This window comes from Oryza sativa, chromosome 3 (assembly GCF_034140825.1).
Source record: "Oryza sativa Japonica Group chromosome 3, ASM3414082v1".
Lineage (NCBI taxonomy): Eukaryota > Viridiplantae > Streptophyta > Magnoliopsida > Poales > Poaceae > Oryza > Oryza sativa.
The window spans coordinates 31,580,472-31,593,871 of NC_089037.1; the positions used below are offsets into that span (position 1 = coordinate 31,580,472).

A 13,400-nucleotide genomic window follows, 5' to 3' on the forward strand; every position below is an offset into this window, starting at 1 on the left:
TAAATTAGATTTTTTTTAATAAATACTTAGGCTTAATTAGATTTGTTTGGGCTAAAAAAAATTACGAGTTCCATCGCGGCTTGCGGCAAATGGCAACCGCGTCAATCGTCATTCCCTTCTCGCCTCGCCCGTTGGGGTGTCCCCTTGGCAAGTTGGCTTGCCAATTATTGGAGCTCAGACTTGAGACATCGATTTGATAATTCAAGATTAGATTAGTAATTTGATACTATGTGTACAGATTTGGGGGGTTTGATTTATACTTTTAAAAGAGAGGGGGTGTATCAATTTAGTATAGTGACAAGTGACAAGTGAGTGATTGGTGCAGAAAGGGATTGGCACACGATTTTAATCCCAGGAGCTACCTGATAGTACCCTCCTTACTTTTATAGTGCTAGGAGTACCATTTTCTTAGATAGGAGTAGATGTTTGCTGATAGAGAGTAATAGGTGGGCTCCATGTCTAAACAAGATGTTAATTAAGCAGCAGTAATATTTACTCCCTCCGTATTTTAATGTATGACGCCGTTGACTTTTTAATCAACGTTTGACCATTCGTCTTATTCAAAAAATTTATGTAATTATCATTTATTTTATTGTGACTTGATTTATTATCAAATATTCTTTAAGTATAATATAAGTATTTTTATATTTGCATAAAAAATTTGAATAAGACGAATGGTCAAACATTGTTCGAAAAATCAACGGTGTCATACATTAAAATATGGAGGGAGTAATGTACTAGCAAATCACCCACGCATGAGATCACCGTATTATCCCAATCTATATCCATTTCTCCGGTGCAGCAATTTTCCTACCCAGAAGCAAGAAAGTGATTGCTACTTCAATACGTGTTGCAATCTCATGACAGTGGTCAAGAAGTAGACATTTACTCTAGAATTGCCCTTATGACTACCATATGAGCCCTGTGATTAACGGCAGTTTAATTTCAGTAAAACCAATTGGTTACTCTGACCTTAGGCCAGTGACAGTAGACAGTAGTTTTCTGTCATTATTTTTGACTGAACAAGTAGACGCCGCCGGGCATAATCTTGTGGGCGACATGGTGGGCTCATCATGGCGCCATTGCACGATGGAAGGGTGAGAGCAAGGCAGGTGTAAAGAACTTGTTTCTCCTTTGGTACTTGGTCCAAAGAATGAGAAAAGTAGTAAATCAATAAGTTAACAATGGCATCATCATCACACTCACACATGATTCTCTTTTTCTCGTATACAGTACTCCCACCATATTTTTAATGTATAACGCCGTTGATTTTTTGATAAATGTTTGACATTTCGTCTTATTCAAAAAATTTATACAATTATAATTTATTTTTTTGTGACTTGATTTATCATCAAATATTCTTTAAACATGACATAAATATTTTTATATTTGCATAAAAATTTTGAATAAGACGAGTGGTCAAACGTTGGTTATAAAGTCAACAGCGTCATATATTAAAATACGGAGGTAGTATAATTCTAAGAAATGGTTAACCCTGAAGTTCTTTTTTTCTCTCTCTTTTGGATACAAGTCACAACGCTTGTAAATGAGGGGTTCTAAACTTGCTCCATTTTTCCTTGGAGGACAACACAAATGCAGTCTTTTATTGACAACGGGCAAAGGGTGAAAGGGAGGGGCACCAAACCTGACCCTCCTGGTGATGCAACTCTAGACTCCAGACTGTTGAGTTTTGCAATTTGCAAATACTCTTTGCACATGCAGCAACAGTGCTAGTGATTGGACAGGCCCTAATTTGCTTGATTTTTTTTTTAAAAAAAAGGACAAGGTGATGATGAAGAAAGCAACTGGGCAAATCCTAATTAGTTAAAATAAACTGGGCCATGTCCCAAAGCATGCCGTTTTCTGACATTCTGTGAGCAGCAAAATACAGTTGCAGTGACAGAAAGGTATACTTTCACTTAGGTCAGGTGAAATGGACGCCTTGCTGATGCATGCTTATTGTCTCCCTTTCGCCTTCAGTGAGAAGCATCAGCTTAATGTGGATGAAAAGAAGCAAAGCTTAGCACTGTTAGTCACAGTAAAATAAAATTCAGGTTGCATCATGCAATGAAGCTTCATCCAGAGCTTTCAGGTAAAGAGACCAAGAAAAGCTTCTCACTGCATGCCAAGGCTGCTTGCTAGCCATTGTTGCAGTGGCGGCCATTAATTGCAAAGTCGCTGGACTGTCAAAACGTTAAGATCATATCGATTTTGGCTTCTTATTATCTTAATTGCTCTTGTTACTGTTCAGTTGGTAGATAGGAGTACTTGTTTTAGTATGTTCATGGAACAACTGAGGATGCAGACCGCACAAACTAGTAATTTGATGAACAGCATGCAAGACCGTCCGATCAGTATCCGACGCCCTGGATTTCTTCCAGTTCAGATACTCTAGTGACAAAGGATTCCACTTGCTATCACCTAGTAGTATTTAGTATTTCTTCTTGTCCTCATTGAAAACATTTAGTATTAAATTATATTGGATAGGTGATTAGGTCAAGAACTTGAAGTGGTTTGTGCCGCTGGAACTAGAAGACATACAAGATCTTCATACCTTCATGGGAATCGTTATCAATGAGGCTGACTTAGGTTTGTTTGTGCCATTAGTTTCATGGTTAGAAAAACCAATTAGAAGGAAGAAAACAAGGGCACTGACTTATGAGAGGTACTCCAGCTTCTCTACTAGTAGCACCATGAGACTATGAGAGATCAATGATAATATTGTTTAAACCTTTGAAAAATGAATCAGTGAGTTCCCAGTTTTAATAGAAGTTGCATCTGGAGGAGAGGGAAAAAAAAGGCAGCAAAGCAGACATCATGTTGTTGACCATGGGAATTAACTTTCTTACAGAGAACTCTTATCCTCCTGATCAACCGTGTTCATCTTTGCATCTCTGCTCAATGGATAAGGTTTTTTTGGTCAGAATAAATTCCTAGACTTTGTTTAGCCATCCTCACCAGGATTGGGAATAAATTCTAACTCCCTATCATTACCCTTCCTCATCAATGAACTAACAAGCAGTAATGCAGAAAGAAGAGAAAGCAAGCAACACCTGTACCTGTTTTTGGAACCTGGGAAAAGAATTTCATCCAAATCCAGCTCAAATTGCATTGTTTTTCTGTGAAATTCCACTGGCAGATCAGATGCAGGCGACAAACCAGTGATCGCAGATGCTGCAAATATTCCTCCTGCCAGAGAAAAACATTTACATGTGAGGTAGTAGCTGCTCGTTTCCAGCTCTGCAAAAACCATCGGGCACGTCACATACTCACGTTCAAATCAGTATACATGGAAAGCTTTTGCAACGCAAAGAAACAGAAAGCTTGTCCTTACCGTCGTCATATCGTAGATCATGTCATATACTGTACACCACGATTCAGAGAAAGAGACAACACAGCCGGAATCCTCATGCTCTTTAGTGATTGATCTTTACGTCTCAGCCATCAGTTGCGATCACGACAAAAAAAGTGATCAGCGTGCAGTTAAATCAGCAGCAATTTGATGCATTGCAAAAATGATATTATAGCGTGCAATTATCATTGGATAGCAGCATGGTTAATATAGGGTAAGTAACATTTCAAATCACAGATAACAGCTGCTACAGGTAGAGCAGACAACAAGAACTGCGGGCATTTCGACTGAAACAACAGGCATCAGAATTCAGAAGCCGTTATGCTGTGGCCTATGGATAATGAGAAAAGTGTTTGCTAGTAGATTTAATCTTACAGTTGTGAATGTCAAAATGCCTTTTGTTTTCCAAGCCTCTAATGGTACAATGAGAAACAAAGAACTGGTTTTGCTGAGGCTGTAGGCCGATCTACTTCTTGATCTTCTTATCGTTTCTGCCCCTTTTCCTCTGCTCTCTCCTTTCCTCCGAGTAGTGCTTCTTTACCAGCATCTTGTGCATTGATACTTTCAGTGCAGCTAGAACTGAAGCTAACACCTCTTCTTGCTTTGCAATGTCAAGACTTCCTTGCAGCGCCAGAAGGAGCTTCTCACCATGTGGCACCTCACTGTCTTCCAAGACTGTAGGAACATGATCACATCCGGCTAGCGGATCCTTTTTGAAGTGTGGGATGATTTTCAAACGGGTACATAACTGGGAAGTAGCCTGATTAGGCATATTCGATGCGCCCATGACGGTCCATAGAAGATCTGCTGAGAAGCTGGAAGACAGGCTAGTAGGAATATAGCACTTTTCCGTTGTAACCACCTGGTAGTGCAGGGGAGGAATTATTAGTTTTTCCAGCAATATACAAAAAAAGAAAAAAAAAGGTACTACTATTGAACAGCTGAGCCAACAAGATATCTTGCTAGTCACCAATAACCAAGATTTAACAATACTTTTCCAGATAAATCTTAACTAGCCCCATCACAACTGGCAACAAGAAACCTAGAGCTCGCACGAACATTTCTCTCAAGCCAAAGCCTAGCAAGTCACAAGCATTGGTACCAATCTTTGTAAAGATCATTTCAAGAAATAAGGCTATCAACAGTACTAAATAGTAATGATGCGCTAAATCTTGTTGTAAAACAAAATCCTGGTCAAGTGGTCATGCTATTAATCCCAAACCAGTTGCCTTGAAAAGATACATTTTCAAAGAGACATACCTTTAGAAAAGATAACTTCTTTGCAATAAGGTCACATGCTAAAAGCATTACTCCATTTAAACTGCATCAAACAGATAAAAAAGAACCCCATTTTACCAAGCAAATCATATTACTTTTGGAGAAGCGTAACCACACAAGTTTACCTCTGAATGGCTACAGCAACCAACAAACCATCATTAGTCGGGCATATATCTGCAACAGATAGATTGTTGTCTTCAGTTTCATTTGGCTCTAAGAGTTCTCCCACCTGTGAATTGTTTTAAGAGCAAGTTAGCTAGTACAAAATAACACAAACAATTATAACTGGAATAAACAACCTATTGACTTTTTTTTTTAGAAAACTCAAATAAACATTTTCCAGATGTTACCTTGTCTCGGACTTGACATGTATCAAGGAGGCAGCCGTTTATGTAGTCCCATAGACGAACCTAAATAAATGAATGAAAAACATCACGAGGAGCATTGGAAAAGCTTGCTGGGAACACGTTAGCATTCCAAAATGATTTTGTACCCACAGTAGAATCACCGCCTCCAGACAAAAGAAAGCTCGGACCTTCTGAAAGGCATGTGAAGGCAATGCACGATACAAAGCTGCATTATTATCCACAGGAAATATAAAATGCATTAACTAATACGTTGCAACATTTAGCTCTAAAATTTCACTGGGTTTAATAGATAATAATGCAAATTCCTAGAGATACAGAAAGAATGTAGACACTGTGTAAAATAAAAAAGTACGAAGGCACAGGATACTGAGCATACTCTGTATGTCCTAGGCAAAAACTTTGAATCTCATGAGCCCCTCTTAAAGGCTTTTTCGGGAGTGATGTAATCTACAAAACAAATTTCACCAAAGAAGAAAAAAAAAGAGAATTATGATCCACACAAATGCAGAAAGTACAGCAAAGTATAATGGTTTCATACTCGGATTTTAAAGTCCCGGTCAGCTGTAGCAATGAATCGTCCATCCGGTGAGAATTTCTGCATTCCAATACATAATATAAGTGTGCAGGGATCGGAAATTTGAAGCATAATGTGTTACTTTGATATTTTCAGCAGGACATACAAATAACTATGGCTAATATAAAATATCAAAATTTGTCATACCATGCTAGTAATAATACTGCAGTAGTGACCAAAAATTGACACAGGTTTATTATCAGTTGGCTCCTGCTCTCCACCACTTTCCCCCATGGTAACTAACCAAATAACACCAAATTTATCTGCAAAAGTTACATATGTGCCATCATTGCTAATAGCAACTGCACTGACCCTCTTTTCAGAAGTTCTGCAAAAGTAAAGACATTGCAAAAGAAATCAAACTCATGCATGAAGGACTTAATACATTACCAACCACAAAAATGAAGTTTTTAACATAACTAACAATACTCCAAGCTGCTAAGTGTGTCAGCCAACAATTATGTGTGGATTCTCATAAACACGTAGATAAGTAGCAGAAGAATAGTTGTAGATTGACTCACTGAATACATGATAAATAAAATGGTACACTAATTTGGTTAATCCATTATGCTTTCACAATAAAACAAACAGGGTGACTTACATGGTCCGAATGCAGCACCATGAATCAGTCTTCCAGACCTTAACAAGCTTGTCATCACCAGCGGATGCGAACAGAGCACCGTTTGCACTAAACGAGATAGCTCTTATAGCATCCGAATGAGAACCACCGCCAGAATTGTCTGACAATGAAACTGCACTGCTGGCCCTGGATCCAAAAATACACATTTATTCGCACATTTCAATATTCACCAAGTGAAATGAAGGAAAAAATAAGGCATACATCCATTTAGACATTTTCACTGGGCAGTACAAAACTAAGCATCTGAGCTGAAAATTTTATCAGCAGTGAAATTTTACACGAATAAATATCAACAGAAGCTTCATCCTTCTATATGCTATGCACTTAGACTACAGTACAATACGACAGACCAATTTAGGCTCAGGTAAAAAAACGCATCACGTCCCAATCTCCATCAAAATCAAACTACTTAACTATAAGAGTAAATTGAGATCCGACAATAGGCAGGAAGGCGAGCCACGAGCGAAGAGAGGCGTTCCTTACTTGAGATCGAACACGCGGAGCTCGGGCCCGACGGCGACGGCGACGGAGCGGCCGAGCGGGTGGGCGGCGACGAGAGCCGGCGCGAACTCCGCCGCGCCGCCGCTCACCTCGGCCTCCTCGACCGCGGCGTCCTCCATTTGCGGCGAGCTTTTGCTTCGCGCGTGGGCTTTTGCTTTGCGGTGGGATTCGAATCGAGCGCGAGAACGCGAGATGGGAGGGAGGCGGGGAGGAGGGGGAGTTCGCGAGGATTAGGGTTTATGAGTGGCTCTCTCGTTGGGCCCACCGGTCAGTGTCTCGGTTGGAGATTTGGAGGCGGCTTTGAGATTGCAGCCCGGCCCATGAATACTTGGGCCTTTAGTTAAACTCGAGAAGTTTTCTTAGATCCACTCAAAACTCAATTAATAAATTGTTTCAACATCCAAAACCTCTGCTGTATCTAGATGCCATATGTTGTTTTTTTTTTGTATTTACAATTTTGCCACTGGTTTTTTTAATTTTGTAAGGATGCCAATCGAACAACAGTTCTAATTGCATTTTTTAATTATCTGGTGGCAATCCTACAATATATAGATTTAACCCAGTGGCAAATTTGTAATTAGTTGTTCTTTTTTTTTTAGAGAGAGTTCCTTTTTTCATCGTTTGCTTGTTGATTTATAATTCACAACCGAAACTTAAATTTTTAAGCCTAATTTTAAATCATTTTATACTATTATTGAGTTTTCCTTTTCAGCCTTGGATTTTAAAGGCTACAAATGTAATGGTTCTACTCTCAAATCATTTATCGTTGCTCGTTTTTTTTTTGTCACAGCTTATCAGCTGAACCCAACCAATGTGACACCCTTTTTTCAAGAAAAGGAAAAAAACAGTATATTACTATATTGTCTAGAGAAGATAGCAACAGAAAATTTCAATATTTTTCTCATTCTTTTATTTTCTGCAAAAACACCAGGACCACCAGTGATCGAAACTCTCTCTTATGTTCTTTGGGATTTGCATCTCCTGCAGCTATCTATGATCATCCAGCAATCAGCCATTCACCAGATTTTTGCACCATTCGGCACCAAAGATTCATTCCCTGCCGACAGGCGACAGGAGCCCTGAAGCCTGAACTAAAATTGGCCGCGCAACCACACATTTCTGCAGGGAAGACGATTGATCGATCCTCTCTTGCTCTGATCACACAAGACAATGCAGCTGTCCCGACAACGTTGTCCTTGAATCGTCGCCAACCAAAAGAAAATCTCTTCAACCCAACAGCGATTTGCTCGAATCTCATTAACCGCGTGAAAAAGAATATATATCTTCAGGGATCGATGGAAATGAAAACTTTGACCATTTTCGTTTTAACAATGTTTTGTAATTCTTTGAAAAATACACCATATTATCGAACTATGATAACCTAACTAGACTTTTTTTTTGTTCAACCAAATATGATAAATCTAAAAATTGTTAATGGTTGAAGTTGAAACAACCCTGGTCAGAGGTGACAGTTGACAAAGTAAATAGGAGCCGAGGGAGTATCGTTATCTTCTCTCTAAAATGGATTCCGATTAATCAGAATTTTAATACTGGACACATCATACCAGGGATGCAGCCTCTGTCCTGTCCGTGTGATCCGGCGTCTTACCGAAATCTAGCATATATTTACTGAAATCTTATCAACCGCGTAGGAGAAAAGTCTTCAGATATCGATGGAAATGTTCTTATGTTCAGATATCACTCTCCTCAAACCACATCTTAGATTACAGAAACACTTGCAGTTAGCATCATCATCTTATCATTATCACTAACGGATGCCAATTAATTCGAATTTTAATCTTAGACAGATCGTGCGGATGCAAATTCCTGTCCTGTCCGTGTGATTGGTCCATGCATTGCAAAATCTTTCCCAGGACTGTACGAGATGATAAGGGAGAAGACATCAGGGAGACACGGAGGAGCAGGAGGCAGACATGGGCAAGGCGTTCATGGCCATGTCAATCTTCAGGTGCCTTCTGGACCGAGAATTCGAAGAATGAACGTCCTATCTCACCCCGTCTTCGTCGTCGTTCGTCGTCGCATACTACTACATACTGTCATACTGACATGCAGCGAATCCATCAGATAAGCCCGTAAAAACATCGTCTCGCCATCAGATGTCGCTGCAGTGCCGCGAGCACCCTGACAGCCATACTACACATGAACTGACATAAGATTCATCAGCTTGGGCCACATTCTGAATTTCCTGATCTCTGAACATGTTTCTGACAGCACATTCCTCTGACGAACGTGCAGCTGCTAGAATTGTCATCGCCGGCTGTCACTCCGTCAGAACTTGTCACCGGATGATGCAGATGCCTGGAGATCGTTTAGCCGGTTGATTGATTGGATAATGCTCGAGTCGCTTCGTTCATTTTAGCCACCATTAGTACTGTATTAGCACCGGTGGCTAGTCATGGTGTATAGTGATAAGACTGATGGTTACAGCTTCAGCAATCAGCATACGTATGCAGACATGGCATGTTTATGGCACTGTACGATTATACCGTGTTGACGTGAACCGTAGTAGAGACTTTGTAAGCCGCGAGTACGTGGTAGGGTCCATGGATCATCACGACAGCCATGCCATGGAGAGGGAGTATTCTGTTCGGTTTTCAGCTGAGCATTATCATCAGATTCATTTTTTTTTTGTTTTTGATAGAGGATTATAGTCAGAAATTGGTTGGTTAATTTGTTTTTATAATTTAATTGTACATGGATGTCTATTAATTAAATGTACACGACTTGGTGGATTTTCTAGATTCCATTACCCCACTTGCTCTCTTTGACAAAAATAGCAAAGAAATAGTACAATGGTGCTCAGCCTAGTACAGATATGTACATAGAACTTGCTCTTTCCCTGTAAAATAGGGCAGAGATTCAGTAAATTCTCCGCGGAAGTTTTGACTTGGAAATCAAATTAGCGCGAAATCTTTGACATGGTGTCAGCCATGTGCCTAAAACAATCATATACATGGAACTAAAGAGAGATTCAGAATCAATCAATCAGAGTATGAAATCGTGAAGCAGTAAACAAACCTGCACAACTGAAGACTCTGCACTCTAAACTATGTCAAAAATGCTCTTTCTCCCCGCTGTTCTTTTCCCTTGTCATCAGGGCAAAAAAAAAAAAAAACAATAACCAAGCAGTGTACTACTACTAGTCCATGACCATGTTGAGCAGTAGATGGCCTAGATAGCAGTAGCATGCATCTGATCATCTGATGGGTACTATCCATGTGCCAAAAAGCAAAATCTCTCCTTTTTTTTTCTTCTCCATAAAAAAACAATCTGTACATTTCATTGCCGGTCGCCGCGACAGCGAAAGGTGCCATATCAAAACAATATAAAGGAAACCAACGCATTGCACACGACCAACAAACACCAAGAAAATCAATCAGCTAAGCAACACAAGGAAAGAAGAAGAAATAGCTCAAAGCTAGAGAGCACCTACTGCTGCTGCTGCTGCCGCTACGACCTAGTAATATAATTCAGAAATTCAGAGGCAAGAACACTTGTCATCTCTGATCAAAGAAGGGAGATAAACTTGTTCAGATACTAGTTGTTGCAAGCATGGAGGAGGAGATGGTGGCGGTGGTGATGAGCTGCGAGTGCTGCGGGCTGGAGGAGGAGTGCACGGGGGAGTACGTGGGCGGCGTGAGGGCGTACTTCGGGGGGAGGTGGCTGTGCGGGCTGTGCTCGGAGGCGGTGAAGTACGAGGCCGGGAAGAGCTCGCCGCGGGCGCCCGTCGACGTGGAGGAGGCCGTGCGCGCGCACATGGCCTTCTGCCGCATGCTCAAGCGCGGCGGCCCCGCCGAGCGCGTCGCCGAGGGCATGTGCCAGATGCTGCGCACCGCCTCCTGGAAGCAGCGGCGGCGCGCCTCCGGATCCTCCTCGTCGTCGTCGTCGCCGTCGCCGCGAGCCGCGCCCGAGCGCCACCACCACCACCGCGCGCCGTCGACGCTCTCGGTCCAGCTCATCTGATCGGGCGATCGATCATCGCCATACATGTACAGCGAGCGCGCGCGCGCGCGGTGGCGTGGCGTGGCGTGCGGTTCTTGTGACGAGGTGCACGCAGCGCACGACGCATGCAATCTCCATCGTCTTCTTCTTCCTCTCGCATCTAGTAGAGAGACTAGCAGTAGTAATATACATAAGGTTTCTATGTGAATTTTGAATTTTGATCAGGTGGTGTTAACCACGGTGAAAGAGGGTGCACATATGTGTAATCAAGTTCAATATTTTTCACATTCTTTTCAAGTAATATTTCACATGATCTTGTACTATACTCTCGTGCCTTTAGCTAGCTTCGCTTCTAGGAGTATAGCTCTAGCTATCCTTCGATCATGATCATCGAATGCTATATATGGACCAAATGATCCTCTCCGATAGATAATTTGCTTTATGTTTTATTTCTTCCGATTTGATCTACTCCGTACGTCTTCTCCCTTTCCGATCGAGATCATCATCGCCGGCGCGGAAGCTACTTGCTGCTTGCCTCGTCGACCGTCGTCTTCATTAGCACTTTCTTCACTGCACTCCATGTAGGAAGGTACGGAGGCACCAGTCCTTGTTCAGCACGGCGGTGGCGGCGCCGCCGCCGGTGGACTCCGGCGTTCTAGCTCGGCGATCTGCACCGGCCGCCGGCCGCCGTTAATTCTTGGCCCAGGAGCTAGAATTCATGGGAACCATTCGATCGGCAGTCTACGGCCGTGATCGAGTAGAATCAGCGATGAGTACTTTGCATAAGTACCCCTTTTAATACTCTATTTTTAACATTATCCGCAAATAAAGACACTTGGCTTTAAACAAACCGTTGGATCATTTTTTAACGGTTCAGATTGAGAAAAGGATTGTTTCGCAAAAAAAAAAAGGAAAGGATTTGCGAGCAAGATGTATTTCCCGAATAAACCCTCATACTAATCTATTATTTCATTTATAGCCCTATTTCGGAACCAATGGTAGCGACCCGTACGCCATTGGATTAGATTTCAACAGTGTAGATTAACAGAGATTATTTTCACTAAGACCCCTATACTATTACATATTACATATCTAGACCCTTTCGTCGTCCTCGCCGTCCCCTTCCTCCCGTCTCTCTCCAGTCTCCACCGCCACAGCCGCCGGTGCTCCGGCACGGCGGCACGGCGGCGGCCGTGCATTAAGGGCGCGTGGAACTCGAAAAGGTGGCCGTCTCCATCGCCGTATAGGGCTCGAGGAATCGAGCGGTTTGAGTGGTCTTTTCTTTTTCCTCCATCACTCACTCCATTGTTTTGGATTCTTGCTAACCGAATGGTGCAGAGTTTATACAGTGGTATATTTCTCTGAATTTTGCTGCTCGATTTTGCGTGAATCTTTATCTCCATTGTTTTCTCTCAAGAATCTTTCCAGGGCAGGCGTTGCATTTCAGCATTTGGTTTCTTCTTTGGATTTTGCAGATAAAATGTTCATTCTTGTCAAAGATTTTCAGGGAAAAAGGGCACCCACTCACACCACTGCGTTAATTCTCTCCCGACAAAAATGCCCTTTTCAACCGGTTGTTTTCTGAATCCTCACTATCACCACACGTGAAGAAATCAAGAAAAGTGAGAAGAGTCACGTCCGAATTTCCTGTAGCTGCACAATGTTAACATGGTGACAAATGATCGGAGAGAATGAGAGCAAGCAGAATTCACGAGATCCAGTCCTTTTCCACCTCCCTGAAACCTGAATATGTTTTCAGTCAGAAATTCAGAGAAATGCACCAAGTTTATCCTCAACACGGTGCTCAACCACCACAAGTCCACAATGACACCTCATCCATCTTCCCATGTTTGAAAAAAATGAGAGTAGCTGCTTTCCTACACCTGGCCGGCTAGAGGTGCTAGATAGAGAAAGATATCCTGATTTTCTCAACAAAATACTCTCTCTGAAGTCCAAGAGGACATCTCTGCAGATTACTCTGATGGGAGTATACTTGATCAGCTGACAGTGACATCCTTAAGAGTAGAGACACCGTAGGCCCCTGTCCTGCATGGATTGCTGAATTCTGTCTCCCAGAGGAAATGGCAGTGCTATCATCTTCAGAACGGCACTGCAGTATACTACAACAGTACAAATTACTGTTAATGATCCTTCCTTTTATGGTAGAACTTGATCTGCAGACTTCTAACCATTCTAACCATTCCACTCAAAGTCTGAAATTATTAGGGATGACACAGTTGAAGTGAAATCAAATTAGCACCTGTCTGATACATGTCACTCAAAGATGTGTGTATGTTACAAGCTTCTCTGATCTTGAGACAAAAGGCACTGCATTGCTGCATCTCAGATGGACATTGGTAGCATCCAGTGTGACCTGGAGAAAGTGAAAGTGCATGCAGCTCAAGCTTTGGATCATTGTTTCTAAGATGATCATTTTGCTTAATTTTCGATGATTGCAACGTGTAACATACTTTTTCAGGCTAAAGACTGCGTTCCCTTTTTCTGATCCGGGATCATGGCTTCCTAGTTCCTTCACAGCAAAGTAGGAGTATCTACTAATTAACAACTGGAGTATTGATTAAACACTTTGGCTCCAAAATAACTTGTTCATTAATGATGATCTCAGTCAAAAGAGAACGAGCTAATCTATCTGCTTGCATCAGTGACATGGACACTTGAGCTTTACGTGATTTGAAAAATTCAGAAGCTTCCGAGATGTCAGAT

General features: G+C 41.7%; 2 protein-coding genes across 2 annotated transcripts; one reads left to right on the top strand and one right to left on the bottom strand.

The window, feature by feature from the left end:
* Nucleotides 1-3,521: 3,521 nt before the first annotated feature.
* On the bottom strand, nt 3,522-6,922 carry LOC4334092 (uncharacterized). The gene is made up of 10 exons (XM_015772724.3): nt 6,696-6,922; nt 6,174-6,338; nt 5,720-5,900; nt 5,537-5,593; nt 5,375-5,445; nt 5,128-5,203; nt 4,981-5,040; nt 4,756-4,859; nt 4,613-4,673; nt 3,522-4,214 (listed from the first exon to the last, which is right to left on the bottom strand). The coding sequence occupies exons 1-10, from the start codon at nt 6,830-6,832 to the stop codon at nt 3,819-3,821; spliced, it is 1,308 nt and encodes a 435-aa protein (XP_015628210.1). The 5' UTR covers nt 6,833-6,922; the 3' UTR covers nt 3,522-3,818.
* A 3,163-nt stretch (nt 6,923-10,085) lies between these two features.
* On the top strand, nt 10,086-10,999 carry LOC4334093 (uncharacterized). Its single transcript, XM_015773908.3, has one exon. The coding sequence runs from the start codon at nt 10,287-10,289 to the stop codon at nt 10,695-10,697; it is 411 nt and encodes a 136-aa protein (XP_015629394.1). The 5' UTR covers nt 10,086-10,286; the 3' UTR covers nt 10,698-10,999.
* Nucleotides 11,000-13,400: the final 2,401 nt, after the last annotated feature.

Bases quoted from the DNA above. Each gene is read 5' to 3' on its own strand.
- LOC4334093 (XM_015773908.3), top strand. From the start codon at position 10,287: ATGGAGGAGGAGATGGTGGCGGTGGTGATGAGCTGCGAGTGCTGCGGG.
- LOC4334092 (XM_015772724.3), bottom strand. From the start codon at position 6,832: ATGGAGGACGCCGCGGTCGAGGAGGCCGAGGTGAGCGGCGGCGCGGCG. The intron at 5,594-5,719 runs GTATGACAAATT...ATTGGAATGCAG, and splicing joins GCAGTATTATTACTAGCATG to AAATTCTCACCGGATGGACG. The intron at 4,674-4,755 runs GTAAACTTGTGT...TGTTTGATGCAG, and splicing joins GTTGCTGTAGCCATTCAGAG to TTTAAATGGAGTAATGCTTT.